General features: G+C 39.7%; 1 protein-coding gene across 2 annotated transcripts in view; it reads right to left on the reverse strand.

Annotated features, from left to right (window-relative positions):
* Positions 1 to 16,441, reverse strand: part of amot (angiomotin) — a 30,805-nt gene that overhangs the window by 13,125 nt on the left and 1,239 nt on the right. The window contains exons 2-4 of one of the 2 annotated variants that reach the window (XM_035178304.1): positions 6,665 to 7,667; positions 2,544 to 3,114; positions 1,318 to 1,462 (exon numbers count right to left, since the gene is read on the reverse strand). In XM_035178304.1, coding sequence (XP_035034195.1) covers positions 1,318 to 1,462; positions 2,544 to 3,114; positions 6,665 to 7,605 — 1,657 coding nt within the window. In that variant the 5' untranslated portion in view covers positions 7,606 to 7,667. Of the gene's footprint in view, positions 1 to 1,317; positions 1,463 to 2,543; positions 3,115 to 6,664; positions 7,668 to 16,441 lie in introns of those variants that run through there. The other variant, XM_035178305.2, reaches the window with a different exon arrangement.

Here is a 16,441-nt window from a genome sequence, read left to right on the forward strand (position 1 = left end):
AAGTGTGTATGTAGCCTTAAGCTACTTTCAGACATGAAATGAACTCCAGAGATCCTCAGGACTTTCTCCGGAGGGGTGGGGGATGAATGCAAATGTCCAAGTGAGAGCCTTTCTACAGACTTTTTCCCTAGTATTAAGTCCACAGAAAGTCTAGAAGAGCTGATGAGAGAACATAGCAGAAGAACCTGCAGGATTCAACGTGAGTGAGTGGGGGTAATTATCACGTTTCTAACATGCGACAGATGCAAAAATGACAATAACAAAACAAAAAGAAAACAGGGTGAAAAAAGAGGCGACAGCCACGAAGATGTCAAGAGAGTTTGTTGTAATAAGAGCATATGCTCAATGTGTCAATGTGCTGTAAATTAAATGTGTTAAATGTGATCTCGGCAGCAGAATTAATACATTACGTCCTGCCTCTGTTTGCTGAGGAAATTGCAATGTTGTTATGAACGCGTCTGAGCGAAGAACCTCTTTATGCATTGTGCATGTGCAAAAGGCAACCTCCGCAGAAAGTCCGGACCCAATTCTCCAGACATCCTCCGGGGTTCATGTCTGAAAATGGCTTTAGTGTTACTGGGAGACTCACTGAAGAGAGGCAGACCACATTCAGTCCAGACTGAAGACACACACACACACAGACACATTTGTTTCCCTGTATATTAAGATATAAATCCATAAACAATGTTGTTTATTGTTCTCTTCTCTGTTTGTTTTGTTTCATTTTGAGCTTTGGAAAAAAGCCCAGTTTGAGTTGGCTCTAAGAAGGAAACATCAGGGAAATACTTAAAACCTGTGGCTACTCAAACTGGGCCTTCATCAAAACCTCTAAAAAAACTGATTGAGTGATCAGATTGTTCATCTATGGCTTATACATTTAAAACTGTGGCTGCAGCAAGTGTGTAAGCAGTTACTACAGCTCATCAGAACCAGAACATTTACTATTGATTACTATAAAACACTGACTAAGAAAAAATAATTTTTTGTGGTTGTAAGTCTTTTCCATGAAAAAACTAACCCTTCAGATTTACCACAAATTGGCTAAATTAAATGAAATTTCTTTCTTTTTACATAAAATGTAAAAATATCCCCTGTGTATGTATATTTACAGCCAGGGACTTGTCTTTTTTTTCCATTTGAACTTTATGCACAATGATGTGCCAACAAACCTTTCAATAGACGGTAAATAAACATAGTAATAATAAACATTGCTATGTGTTTGCCATATATTAACACATTTACATATCCTCCTCTCCTCTGTGTAAAACCTGTATAAACACATTATTATATGGTTACTGCATCGCTGTGCACTCTCACCTCGGAGGTCTCTGTTGAAGTCATGCAGCCGGCGCACCTCCAGCTCCAGCTTGTTCCTCATAGTTTTCTCCAGGGCCTCCCTCTTGGAGGAGGACTTGGCAAGATTTTCATAGGCCTCAGACACCAGCTGGATCTCTGTTTCCAACTGCCCACAGACACAGGACCTCAGAGAGAGCCATTTGACAAACAACACTGTATTCTGATTGCTGGGTCTGCTTTCTATCAAATGGTGCATCTTGGGGACTTCCCGTTTAGTCTTCACAAAATGTGAGGTTTTCACTCTTCATAGGGGAATGAGATTTGACCCTGCCCAGTGTTAACAAACCTGAAATACCTACCATTGAATGAATGAACACATGAATTTTTAAAAACAAATTAACTTAAGTCCCCTGACTTAAAATGAGGTTAGTTTTTTCCTTTACAACGCAAAGTATCTCAGCAACGTTTGCATGATGAACACCTAAGAATATAGAATGTATTAACATGCATCCTTGTGCGCAACTATTTAATCTTTGCAGGACACATGGCACTTATCCAGCTCTCTCCCCTATTATACTTTGTAAAAATATAAATTTGTGCATAGTATCATAGTAGTTTAAGTTGGAGAAAAAATGTCAATGTTTCTCAAAAAGATGTCCCATTGAGATACATTACATGCATTAAGTGATCATTACATTAATTTGGCAGTGGATTTTTTCAAACTTATTTCCCTTTTATCACATATGATGCACTTGATATGTTAGTATTATTTACATTTGAGTCCAACTCTCTACAGTCTTAAGTATAAAATGCCTGTAGAGTTACTATCCCTCTGCCACATCTCAGCAAGAATAAACACTGCCTGTGAACATCAGAATCTCATACTCAGAATCTCTTCCTTTATTTAAGTAAGGCTGTTGTAAAACCCATCTGCCATCAAAATTAGTGCAAAGTTCTGGGTATTTTGAATGTTGTCTAACCCAGATAAAAGGTGACTGAGTCCTTTCCCATTGCCTGTTGAGAAGTTTGCTTTGCTGCATTTTTTAATCAAGTGTCACAAATGTGCCTAAAAACAAGGTGCGTAAACAGTAGTCCAAATAAAGGCTAATTGTACAGAAAAAGAACTGTGGATTGAGTCCACCTTCTCTTACACTGATATTGCTTTTAGAAGGGGTCAGTATGGACAGTAGGAATCAGTATTGAAAATGTGAACATATCCTGTAAACGTCTTCTGCAGAAGATGCTACCTTATGCAACTTGGTGACTTTCTCACGACACGTCTCCATCTCCTGCCTCAACATCCTGTTATCCTCCGTCAACACATCCACCATCTGGTGGGTACGTGCCATCATGGCAAAGGGCTCTCCCTGCAGCTGGGAGTAGGAGTGCGGATGGGGGAAATTTCCAGCCTGGACCGGCAGCTGGAAGTGTCCTTGCAGCTGCTGCTGCTGCTGCTGTTGTTGCTGATACTGATGGTGCTGTTGCTGATGGTGCATCCTTGGGGTAGAGCCATAGGGGTCATGTGGGAAACCATGACCTCTCTGTAGGGGTGGGTGAATGGGCCCTAAGGTCAAGGGCTCACTTGCATGGTGCATACTAGGACTCTGTGGACTGCGGGGCCCAATGCAATGGAAAGGCTCACCATGGTTCTGCGGGTGCTGGTGGTGAAAGGAAATATGGGAGGAGTGGGAGGCACCAAGCATGCTGCTGAGGGTTGAAGACTGAGCACGGGACAAGGAGCCCACCGAGGTGACAGAGGAGGTGGGACTGTGCTGGTGAAGGGGTCTCTGGGAGTGAAGCGAACCCTCCTTACTGGACCTGAGAAGAGATCAGCTGTGTGATTACATGGTTCTCTACCTAAGCTAGTCTCTTAGGTTGATGTTTAGAATCTAGAATTATTTTTAACAAACATTGTGAATGTTTATTTGTATTAGTTACATGTTTATTTAATTTTACTCAGTGAGAATAAGATGTTGAAATAGACTATGGATTCCTAATAGAGACAATTTGCGATTCCTAATAGAGACAGTATGTGATCTTTGTTCATTTTCTGCATAGTAATAATAATCCTTATCCATACAGGAAAGAAGATAGCAGATGAAAAAAAAGTACATCATTAAAAGATGCATGGGGGTTGAAAATATTTTAAAATCAATTTAAGCTCATGACCATGTATTTACAATAAAAAAAACAATGGAGCAGAAATAACCTTGAACAATAACCACAAAAATTAGTAAATTCAATTAATTTACAATAAAAAATAGAATTTCCCTAAAGCGTTGGTATGCCTCTGCCAGCCAGTGCAGTTTCCGTCTACATTTAAGGTATAATATAAGGTCACAGTGACCTTTACCTTTGACCACTGAAATCTAATCACTTCTGTGACAACTGATGTTGAAGCTGAAGAAATGTCCTCAAGGAGTTCTTGAGATATTACATTAAAGAGGCCAAAACTATTTTTAAGGGCCACTGTGACCTTGACCTTTGACCACTGAAATCTAATCAGTTAGTCCAAGTAAACATGTGTGCCAATTTTAATTATTTGTTTGCTCAAGAGGGCCACAAAGTGTGACAGCTGATCTCTTGTGTAGAAAATTCTTCCTATCTCAAACTTCTGCAGGAAAACCAGACAACTGAAAAGTGGCTGGCAGAGGAGGGACAACAAGCTGCTGCTGCACAGTTGAGTGTCACTTCTCGTTGAGTGAGACATGTGTAATGTTGCCAGACTCTTAGCAAACACCCAGGATACAGGATATTGTTATTATGTTTTTTACAATCCAAAATATCAACAGAGAGTGTCTAAAAACAGCAAAGGCAAAGCTTATTAATCAATTGCAACTCTGGATACTGTTGTTGACAAATGGTTAAATGTACAAGTCTAGACTGCTTGAGTAGAACAACTTTTTGAGGGAGGTGACAAAACACCAGCTGTCAGCTGACTTTGTGTGGAGCAAATATTCCTGCTTTTAGCCCACAATGGTACATCATCAAAGCCACATAGATCATGTCTAGACTCGTCCTAGCCTGATGCAGTATTCATGGCTGTTTGAATTTGGTTTACTCTGAGGTTAATAGGCGCGTGGGAAACAGGCCCAACAGGATCTGTTCTCCCTGTTTCAAGAACACTGTTGGGAGACCATGAAAAGTTCTCGCAAATCATTTTTTTCAATGTTTATTTTTATCATTTTCCAAAGTGCATGTCATGAAAACTTTGAGTATTCAGTTGTTTATTGTATAATTGTGTGCTTTTTGTTTTGGAACCAAACCCAAGCAGCATCGACATAATCATTGAAGTATTAAACTCAACATGAATCTGTGTGTGTGTGCATTCAATCAATGTTAAACTGTATTTGATAATCTGTATGTGGAAAAGGCCAACTGGTCTTAGTACTTTTTTTGGTGAAAGGGCAACCAGTTTAATTGATTGATAATTGATCATTTCAGTTAAGAAAATTGAGAAGCCAAAAAAGAGTTGTTTGATAATCACGGGACGGAAATAATGAATGTGTGTCTTTGTGGATAATGGCAAACTCAGCATTTTCATCATTTTTCCACTTAATTTGAAAGAAATGTTTTGTGGTTCTGTACTTGGTGTCATCGCTATGGAAACCACTCACATGACTATGGTGAGACACAATTTCCCAAACAAACATTATGAGATTTAACCATTATGGCTTCTGACACTATTAACTGGGATTAAAAACAGTTTTAAAAACTGCAGATTTATTAATGATCTCCACTGAGAAATCCCCATGTATGAATGTCACAGGTCAGGGCAGTTCCTCTGGCAAGGATTCAAAGTCTTGCTCTAGCATATTTCATGCTCCCTTGTGCTGTTTATTTTGTTAGTTTTAGTGGCTTCATGCCAATGTAAAACCATTTGACAGTTGCACTTACTTTAAGTAACCATCCAGGTATGTGTACACATGTACAGTGTGTAATCCTGCATTAAGCACAGATACGTTTACTTGCAAGTGTACAAAGTACACAATAAGACCCATCCACCCAGTACTACCAATTTCAACCACCATACCACGGCTGTACTGGGACAAAAGAATCGACCCCGGACATTTTTGGTCCAGGCGGCCCACCAAAATTTAAATATGCTTAATAACATACTATTCCCCAAAACAACTACAAATAAGTAGTAAGTGTCATAGACTAAGCAGTGGTAGTGAACTTGCTCACTCTTACTTGACTGACTCCTTGGTGATCGAAGTGTAAGAAATTCTTAAAGACAAGCTCTGCTAGAATTCAAAATATCATCTCATACAAATTTAACATACAAGTATGTTAAAACAAGTTCCTCCTTGTCTCTCTTCTCCTCTGTAACTTCATCATGTTGCCTTGAAAAGATACAGAGAGATGATTTAGCAAAAATTTGAAAAAGCTCTACAGGTTTAACAATAACATTGGTTATAAGCAAAGAATTGTTTGTTGAACAAGTATTGCATGTGATGGTTTCGGTCACTGCAGCTTGTATTTTTTCCTTGTGTCTCTCTCTCTCCCTTTTCCCCTCCCTTCTGTCCCTCTGCGTTGGTTTGTCTCTGAGCGCGTCTCCTGGACTCTGCTCTGCACACCTGGCTTCTATTTGGCAATATAAAAATTATTATTATGAATACCCTTTAACTTTTCCCTCTGTAAGTCTCACATTTGGGCTCACCAGTCCAGTCTCAGTATTTCAGGATACTAACTATCCACTTCCTACAGATTTCAGTTGTTTTATATAAATGTCCAGAGTGGATTAATAGTTGTATCTTTGCATGTGAAGTAAACTATGCTAGTAGTTTGATTGGGAATTTGACATTTACATACAGTTTGTGTAACTCCTGCGTGACAGCAGCACCAAACAATTTGAAAACTGTTTTCCCCTGCAGGCTTACACATAATTAGCCATACATTCAGTATAGTAGTTTGTATATGTCTATTACACAGCTTTATAATGCATCTTTATCAAGGGAAACCTTAAAGTGATATGATTATTATTATGACAATATGATTACCTATAGCAACATGGGCAATGGTGCTAACAAAATAAAGTTGGCTCGTTAAAGTTATTTTAGCTGAAGTTGCCCCTGCATTAGGGAACTTTGCTAGCTACAAAAACAGTATTAAATAACTTATACTGCACTATGTGGCATTGACTGACACTGAGTGACCACAAGCAAGTTCAAATGAATTTAATAAATAATAATCATTGTTATTATTGCATGAATGGCATACACAAACACTAACACACACTCTCTGGGTTTGTGACTTCATCCCTTTCACATATCAAGTAGATGGCTGATATTTTAAAATTGCAGCTTCAAGTGTGTATACTGTACATACGTTAATTAATACCATATCACGTGTGTATGTTTCTTACCTGAATGAACCATACTCAGGTGGTGGCTGGTATCGGACAGGAAGCAGCTCCCTCGAGTGCTCCCTCCCTCTCTGCTCCTGGTAAAAATGGCCTCCAGGATCCTGCTGCTTTGAAGGTGAGCCGATTCCTTTGAAGGGGTACTCTGGAGGGGGGCCACGATGCTGCGGCTTGTAGAAGTCACTCTGTGGGCCTGGTGGGGGTAGCTGGGGGGAGAGAGGGGCACTGGTGACAGGAGCATGTGCCTTCACGCCGCTGGTGGCTAGGGAGAGCTGCATAAGTCTTTCACTGAGAGACCGAACATGCCCTTGCTTTAGATCCTTCAGCCCATCATCCTGGTGCACTTTTCCTGCACCACTCACTCGTTGTACAGTTGGGCGACCCTCAGTACGCACCTTGGTGCTGGTTACCCCAGTGACATAGAAGGTAGCACCCACTGAGGCTGAGATAGGAGGCTGCTGGGGCTGGTTGTTTTGCTGCTGTGGCTGAGTAAGAGGACCATGGCCACGGAAGTATTGGGACTGTACTTTGGCCTCCTCATAGGTAGGGAGGTCCTCTGGGTTTGGGCATTGCCCTTGGCCGCCTCCAATGCTGCCACCTCTCCCTCCCCCAGTCCCGAAACCTCCTCCATTGCTCCCACCCCCACCTCCTACTCTGGTGGAGCCCAACTTCTCCAGGCCATTGTCCGTCTGCAGCTCCTGTCCCTGGGGCTCCTGTCGAGCTATGTGGGGGGTCATGGAGTGATCATCAGAGGGGCCAACCTGTCCCTGTCCTGGGTAACCCCCACCCCCCCCTGCTACTCCTCCTTGTTGTTGTTGCTGTTGCAGCACGTAATTACGATTCATCTGCTCCTGCAGGAGGCGCTGCAGGACGGTGCTGCCGCCACCTAATCCACCACCCACACTGTTGTTGCTGTTTGATGATTCCTCAGCTGTCGTCCTCATCTCTGCCTCACATCAATCACCCACCTCATGGAAGGACAAACCCTGCCCAAGGTCTACACTCCCTGAGAGGAGGAGGAGAAAAGAGAAAAGGATAAGAATCTGAATTTTATTAAACAAAAACAATCCAAGAGATACAAAAAAGGCAGAGAGTGTGAAAATTCAGCTAAAATACAGGGGGGGAAAGGGGAAAGGAACATGAATTATCAAAGTCAGAGATGCACATGGACCATCCACGACCATCACTGATTCGCTGTCCCCCACAAAAAGCCATGGAACACCCATTGATGTATGATGGGTCAAAAAAAAAAAAGACAGTGGAGGAATAACAATTTCTGAAAAATCGGAGGAACTAAACCACCAGCGAAACCGTGAATCCTTAAACCAAAATCACAAACACTACGTGAGACAGCTGTATGACACTCCCCAAAGCTATCAATAAACATTTTAAACTAAAAAGCACTGTTTGCACATAAAATTGTGTGATTTGATGATTTCACAACGGTCTGGAGATTGAACTAATATAGAATGCCTATGGTTTTTCTTTTTCAATAAATCTATCAATCATTTCATCCATACAAAGACAAATAGAGTTAATACCGCATTGACATCCAACCAACAGTCAAAAACCTACTCTACTTTAAATTAACTTCCATTTCAGTATATGTGTTGTAATGGTAGGGGCTAATGTCAGTAATGTCAAATTAGTCATGTGAAGTCAGTGTAGGTATTTAACTTAAATGAAGCGTGTTAATGATTTCCTGCAAAATATGACTACAAAGTGGTTGTGGTGACATACCTAACAAAATCATATCTCTTAACACTCACTCAACCACCAAGTGAACTTCTGCAGAAAGAGGAAGCACAGCACTGGAACAAGAGGTATGAAGAAGCAGTGAACGACATCAAAGAGACTCGTGTGAGTAGGAAATAAAAACCACAAAAGCACTGACCACATATCAACTATACATGCATCAAAAAATGGTATATGGACTTTATTCAAAGAGCACATTTCTAGTCTTATGGACCACTCAATGTCACATTCACTGCCAGTACAATTGTCAGGAGGAATTTAGGAGTTCAGTGTCTTGCCCAAGGACACTGCAGCATGTAGACTAGAGAAGGTGGAGATTGACCTTCTGGTTAGTGGGTGACCCACTCCTTTGCTCCTGACCTCCTGAGCCACAGCCGCCCCTGTGCTTGCAGTTGTGTTTAGATTTCAAAATTTCAGATATGGCAAAACAACTGAGATCACAAGTTGCTGGTATCCATATTCAAGAAACCAATCAGAAGTGACTCATTAAGGACACATACTCCTTTAAAACTACAACCCAACCAGCTGAATGTGATACACAAACCAAAAGAAAAGAAATGTAACATGATAATCCTGATCCAGCTGATAAATCGTGAGGAAGATATTGACGCTCAAGTACACCTCATGTCAAAAAACAAAAGAGGCGCTCCATGCAGTCAGCACTGAGAACAATAGTGAAAGAGGTCTGGCCAAGGGAGAGAAAGGATGCTCCAGCACAAATCAGGGAGTATTTGAATTATGGAGAAGAGTTGTGTGAAATAAAGGGTATCTTGATAAAAAAGTGATTAGATAAAAGTACAGACAAGAGTAGGGGCTCAAAAGCCTCCGTATGTGGGGAGCTCATGCTACCAGGTGAGCTAGTGGGCACTCAGCATACAGTCCCCACTCTCTCTCCAATTTCATGGTTCCTCTGCTGTCCATGAAGGGGGAATCCATGTAAAAATAACTTAGGCACAAAAAAAGACAATAGTACCATTAACTTGGTGTTAAGACACATAATGAGGAATAAAGAAATTATAGCAGGGGGGAACAACAGAATATGGAAGAGTGTTAGAGCTGAGGGAAGTGTATGGCCGGAACTGGACGCATGGGGTACAAGTAGCTCCAAGTAAATCTGTGCCTAAACAGCATTATATTAAATATCCAGGATCTAGGGCTATTCCGGTAACAGCAAAAATGAAATATTGTGATATTAACAAGCCAACCGCACATGATATCTGCTCACCTCATGTTGAGACAGAAACAATAGCAGGAGCACTGGTGGAATTAATGCTGTAGTAGGGGTAAGTACAAGGTCATGGAAGTGTCAGAAATTTAGCAGAAAGTGTACATTAAATTGCAGAAAGGTGTGCTGCAGCTGGGCTATGTTTCATTATATGAAGTGCAGACCAGACCATGAAAATATCATGTCAATCAAACATGCATCATCATATGCATATATGATTCAAGCATGATAATGAGGAGAAGGTAAATGGTTTAATTGTTGTAATAAAAAAAGACTGACTTCATTGATCCCACTGTGGGCAAAATCACTTGTTACAGCAGCATACTGCAAAAATGGTAAGACAAATTGTGTGCAAGTGTTGTTGTGTTTGCGTTGGGAACAGGGATGGTAGGTCAATTATGAAGGACGAATGAAAAGAAGTATGTCCTCTTTTGTTGTGTCATTATTTTAATAAGTCAAGTGTGTTTGGACTCTTCACATAAGCAAGTAAAAAAAGTTGTATTGTTAATAACAAAGCTCATAGAAATAAAGGTTGATTGCGGTTGTTCCCTTTCAATCGGTAAGGTGTGCTTGGGAAATGTCCAAACATTATCAGGTTTATTCCTTACAGAGCAAGGCATATCTAAATCAATGATCATGGTTGGTTTTGTTGTAAGTGTGCTGTCTGCATCTACTTTATATTGGGTAATTTTAACCACGTATCTCTTAAAAAGACTCCTGCCCAAACAGGCGGGATAAGGCTTTTGACTTTTGTTATGGGTCAGTTAAGGATGCTTTAAATCTCTCCCACTTCCAAATTTTGGCTCTGCGGACCATAACTGTGTTCATCTTCTGCCCATCTACACAACTGTTTTGAAGAGGGAAAAAATGCAGACTAGGGAGGTAAAAGACTGGACCAGGGAATTTTTGCTGTCTTTACAAGAATGTTATGAGTGCACTGACTGGGAGATGTTTCAGCAGTCCTGTGACGATCTAGATGAACTGGTGGATGTTACATGTTCCTATGTTGCTTTCTGCAGGGACATGATCATCCGAACAAGAGGGTTCAAATTTACCCTAACAATAAACCATGGGTCAACAAAGTAGTGTAATCTGCATTGCAGATAAAGAAACTTGCTTTTAAAAATGGGGGACACGTCTGACCTGCACATAGCTACCAAAGAGCTGAAAATAGGAATTTTAAGAGCGAAACAAAACTTTAAATCAGATCTGGAGAGGAAAATGGCTGCAAACAACCTTGGCTGAGCATGGTCATGCATGAAGACCATTGCAGGCCTCCAGAATAAAACAAAAAGCATTCAAGTCACTTCAGATTGTTTTGATTCAGACACTACTTTTGCCAATACTCTTAATTGCTTTTATAATCGTTTCATTTTAGAAATGAAATTCAAGAATTGAGTCTTAAACTTCGGGAAAATCAGCACTTCATTATAAAACCAAAATGATGTTGAAAAAGTGAATATCTGCGGGCGCATTTTAAAAATATTGTGCAAAAGAGCTGAGCCAAGTTTTTAATTTCATTTTTAATAAATCTTCAGAGACACAGCATGTTCCCACAGTCTGGAAAGATGCTGCTGTGGTCCCTGTACCTAAAATAAACACTCCAAAAACCCTTATAGATTTCAGACCTGTGGCTTTAACTTCTATTTTAATGAAAATTTGTGAACAAATTGTGCGGCCTGAAATTTTAAGACACACTGAGCACGTCCTTGACCCGCTGCAGTTTGCCTACAGGCCTCACAGAGGAGTGGAGGACGCCTCACACACTCTGCTCAATTTGCTTTTTAAACACTTAGACGGAAAGGGCTGTCATGCTCGGCTTTTATTTATTGATTTCTCATCTGTTTTTAACACAATTCAACCTTACATTTTAACCCGTAGGCTTTTAAAACATTTTAACCTAAGTTTTAATCTGGTGGGCTGGATTTTAGATTTTCTAACAAACAGGACACAAAGAGTCAGAGTGAATGGATATTTTTATCAGATAAAGTTTGCTCTTCCACACTTACCACAAGGGTGTGTGCTCTCTCATTTGTTTTTTATCCTTTATACAAATATGTGTCAGAGCTCATTTAAAGATAGGATAATTTTAAAGTACCTGGATGACTCTGTGATTGTGAGTCTGTTTCAGGCAAATGAGAACAGCCATGAACTGTTGAGCATTTTAAGAGGTGCAAGGAGTCATTCCTCCAACTTAACATATCCAAAACCAAATATATGGTCATTGATTTTAGAAAACTTGCCCACACACACAGACACATTTATCAAAGGTCAAACTGTGGAATGTGTGCAATCTTATAAATACCTTGGGACTATTGTTTACTCCAAACTTTGAAGCAAACAGTGAAGGCTTGTGCAAAAAGGGGCACCAGCGTTTGTACTGCTTCAGGAAAATGTCTTATTTTCATATTGACAAAACCATGCTGACACTATTTTATCATGTAACCTGTCTTTGAAGGATAGAAACAGACTGAGTCAGGTTGGTTTCAAGGCAGGCCACTCAACTGAGACTGCCCTCCTTGCTGTCTCTGAGCAACTTCACACTGCTAGAACCGCCGCTCTCTCCTCTGTCCTTATCCTTCTAGACCAGGGGTCGGCAACCTTTTTGACAATAAGTGCCAATGTGAAATTTGCTTGTTAATTAGTGTGCCATATCAACATTTTTTTATATTTAGTTTTATTATTGAACCACATTAATATTTCCAACAGACATGTCATTTTATTCCATCCATATTGGCTATATATAGAACAACACTTTAAAGAAACATGTTTATCTCATTATGATTGCAATAATAAGTTTGTCATTAACCCCACCAACCACACTCATATTCAGAATTGCGAAAGCTTGCTTCAGTCGCATTGTTTTGGCAGTGGCAAAGACTTTGAGAGAGTTTGCTTCTCATACCTGGACACTGCACGTTTGATTGATTCTCCCTTGTCTGCCTGATCCTTGAAACTTCTTTCGTGCTCTCTCAAAGTTTCGCTTAACACTGGACGATCGGCACACAACATTTTCAAAACATAACGTGCACACAGCACGGTCCTTATGAAAAACAAAGCCATAGTCTTCTGCCCATGAGGGCTGAAATGCCCGTACCTTCGTTTTTATAGCTAGCGGGCATGCCATCACCAATACACCTGAACGGCTGCACTTCACGGAGATTCATGTGGGAAAATGCGAGCAGCGTGTCTCTGGCTCTGCACTCTCCCTGCTCTCATCCTATCTCAATGACGGCACTAACCGGGTAACTTGGAGAGGATCTGTGTCCGAACCTTGTCCTCTCACTACTGGGGTCCCTCAAGGTTCCGTCCTGGGTCCCCTCCTCTTCTCTCTGTACACCAACTCTCTCAGCTCTGTCATTCACTCACATGGCTTTTCTTACCACAGCTATGCTGATGACACCCAATTAATTGTCTCCTTTCCCAAATCTCAAACACAGGTAGCAGCACGAATCTCTGCCTGTCTGACTCCACTAACATCCCCCAGTGGATATCTGCACACCACCTGAAAATCAACCTTGACAAGACTGAACTACTTCAGTCATAGTCATGATCAGACATCATCGATAAATAATAATTTTAAAGTGTATATATATTTCATTAAACACTGTCTTTAGTTTTATAATATAAATCCCACAACTTAAAAGTCGGTTTGACAATTGTATGTCAAGATTTGTCTGTTTTATATTTGAACACATAACATTGGCAGATTCTGAGGCCACAAGATAGGGAGATTTTTTTTCTAGATCCCCTCCGTTGCACTCGCTGGAAACCATTCAGGTTTTTTAGGCGCAGTTTCATTACATCTGGGCAGTGGTAGTTCGGTTTTAGACCACTTGTCTATTTTTTTTAATCTATGGCTCTGTTTTATTTAAACTAAAATATGGGATATTTCATATTTGATTCAATGCATTAAACAGAACCATGGATGACACTTATCAGCGGGGCTGTTCGCTTCTCCCCATTATGACTTTTATTTTGAAAAAGCTGTTGAATTGTACTTTTTCTTAACTTTCACATACATTGTGTTCCCAGAAACATTGCTCAGATCTTGTCCCCTGGGCCTTGGAGGACTTTTGGTGTGGATGATGTTCAGGTTAGATATTTCTTAATTATTTCACTGAACAGTAACATTTTGTTGTCATTCCTTTATTGAAATGTGTGTGTCTTTTCACACCACAGGGCCTACCAAAGCAAGGTCTATCAAACAACTGTGGGGTTTGTTTTGATGGTAAGATGCTGGGTATTCAGTATATAATATAGAAGTCCTATTTTCTGTTATTAATAACATATGAAAATGTATAATGCTTGCAGCTTGCTACGCATTCCATTGTTATTGGTCATTCTTGGTCTTCTTTATCATTCCTCTGGACACACTACCATTTGCAACTCATTTTAAACTACATGAAAGATTCATACACCAAACTCATGCAGAGTTGATGTGACATCCTTTTAGTTTTGTACATCCAAAAATTATATTCCTGGGGGATTATTATTTTTCAATAATCATAATTACATCACAACAACCTACTATTTCTTACTTTACAGTATGCTTTGTACATCGTGACAAAAGCGGAATGTGATTTCACTGAGGTATGTATAAATAAGTATTTGAAATTATATTGTTAGTGGATACAAGGCTTTTCAAGATACATGTTGACCCATCTGGTTGTGTGATTTGATTTTTCAAGACGAACATGCAGCAAATTCGGCGATGGTGGTGCCTAGTTCTCCTTCAGAACTTCAGAGGCGCAAAAGAAACTACAGGTAGAGGCTGTCGTATGATGAATCGTACAGTGTTAAACCAGTCTAAAGATTATACTTTTAACCCCTCCACCTAAAATATTTTTCAGGATGTAGAAGTCCCCCCCCCAAAGAAGCGTGCCACATAAGCATCCAGCTCTGCAGGATCAGATACTATATAGGCTACTAGCTTATGTAAGGTTAATGCTTGAACACACACCCCTACAGGTTTTAGTTTTATGATGTCACTGATGCTCTGTGGCTGCCATATTTCCATTTCAATGTATTTTTCAACAAATTCCACAAACTATATATAGCCTACCCTTGCCTGACCTCCTGCACTACTAATTTTATCATTTAGTTACATTACTTAATGATTAAATCTATTTTCTTTCTAGATAATGCAGAAAAAAACCAACAAGGGGACGTGGGGACTGGGAGCTTGGTATGTAGTATAATGTCTGCGATGCTGAAGGCTTGATGCATAGCAAGATATAATTGTTGTGATGACTTGTTGAGTAGTTATAGATATCCCTTAAGTAAAAGGGGTTCTTGTTTATAAGGTTTTAGTGTTATTGTGAAAGTGTGGTGAAAATTGTGTTGATCTTTCAATGAACCCCTATATTCTTAAACTTTATTTACCCTATTTACCTAGGACTTTGAAGAAAAAAAATCAAATGTGCAGTGCAGATGACAGGAAGTTAAAGAAATGGAAAGGGAGCAGAAAACAAAAGGGAGGGCAGTGGCTGGAAGAAAGTGGTAGAAGTAGAACAAGAAGTGTTTATATTTTAGGTTTTCATTCACACGCAAATATTTCCTACATGAAAATGGCAGATTCTTGAGGTGCACTGGTGACCTCACAGCAACAGCCGAAGTTGTTACTGAGCTAAACTTCTGTAATTTCTATCGACTTATACTTCAGGTAGGTGATCAGGACACAATTATTTACAACTAAAGTAAAACCCATTAAAGCATGTAGGAATCTCAATTACAACCGTCTGTAATTACAACACAATTTTTGAGAAACATTACTGCCTTATTTAAAGTTTCAATTAAAGAAAATAAATCAAACTAACCAGCTTTTGTAACGGAATTTTACATTTATTTAACCCCAAAATACTGTGTTCCATGACTATATTAAACCCTGTCTAATTTATCAATTTCATTAAATCCATTAAGCACTGAACTCATAGATAATCCTCTTTTTGTCATGAATAGTGTCCTTGTATTAAACTGTCAAAGCCTTTAAAAACCTTTGTGTTTTTAATGGTTTTCTCTAAAAAGTCTGAAAGGCAACCCAAGATATGTTCTGGGACATTTTTTACTATGTACAGTATGTTGGAAGCAAGTAGTAATAGTAGGCATTGTTCAGTTTGACTTTGTGATGTTACTGTCTTACTGCAACTGTGAATAAACATCAAACAATGATGATGTGATCTGGCTATCAGCTTACAGTATTTTCTTTGATATGGCAGGTTTTAGGGCTAGAATATCTGCAAATGAAGGTGAAGTGTACCAAATGTCACCAATGATGAGGAATAAGCTTTTACAGTTTTTGAATCTGACTAATTAAAAGCAGGACTGTAACATAACGGAGCTTGCTCAAGATGACACATGCTCCCAATGGCACAATGGTCAAAATATATCCAGGTATTACAAATCAATCTCATAAAGTTACCTGAACCCTGTTCTTCAAAATAAGGGTTATAATACATTTTTCTGGACAAATTTGCTACTTAACAGCCAGAGGGTCTAGAAAGTGCCTAAAAACAACAAACTCTTGTGGAAAACTTCTTTTGGCTTTGGCAGGAGATAAGATGACCGCTGGAGATACCCCAAATACACATCTGTCAGTTGTAACTATGCTAACAGAGAGGCTCACTAGCATTAGAGCTAACTCAGCTATCCACATTGGCAAAAACTTATGGTAAACTTAGGAAAATGGACACTAGTGATGTCATTTCGATGCTAAGTGTGGCTGATAAGCGAGAACATGCAGAATCCCCAGCAATGACCTGCAAAAATCACAATTATTTCTCACCCTAGAGTGTAACAAC

This window comes from Hippoglossus stenolepis, chromosome 15 (genome assembly GCF_022539355.2).
Source record: "Hippoglossus stenolepis isolate QCI-W04-F060 chromosome 15, HSTE1.2, whole genome shotgun sequence".
Taxonomy (NCBI): Eukaryota; Metazoa; Chordata; class Actinopteri; order Pleuronectiformes; family Pleuronectidae; genus Hippoglossus; species Hippoglossus stenolepis.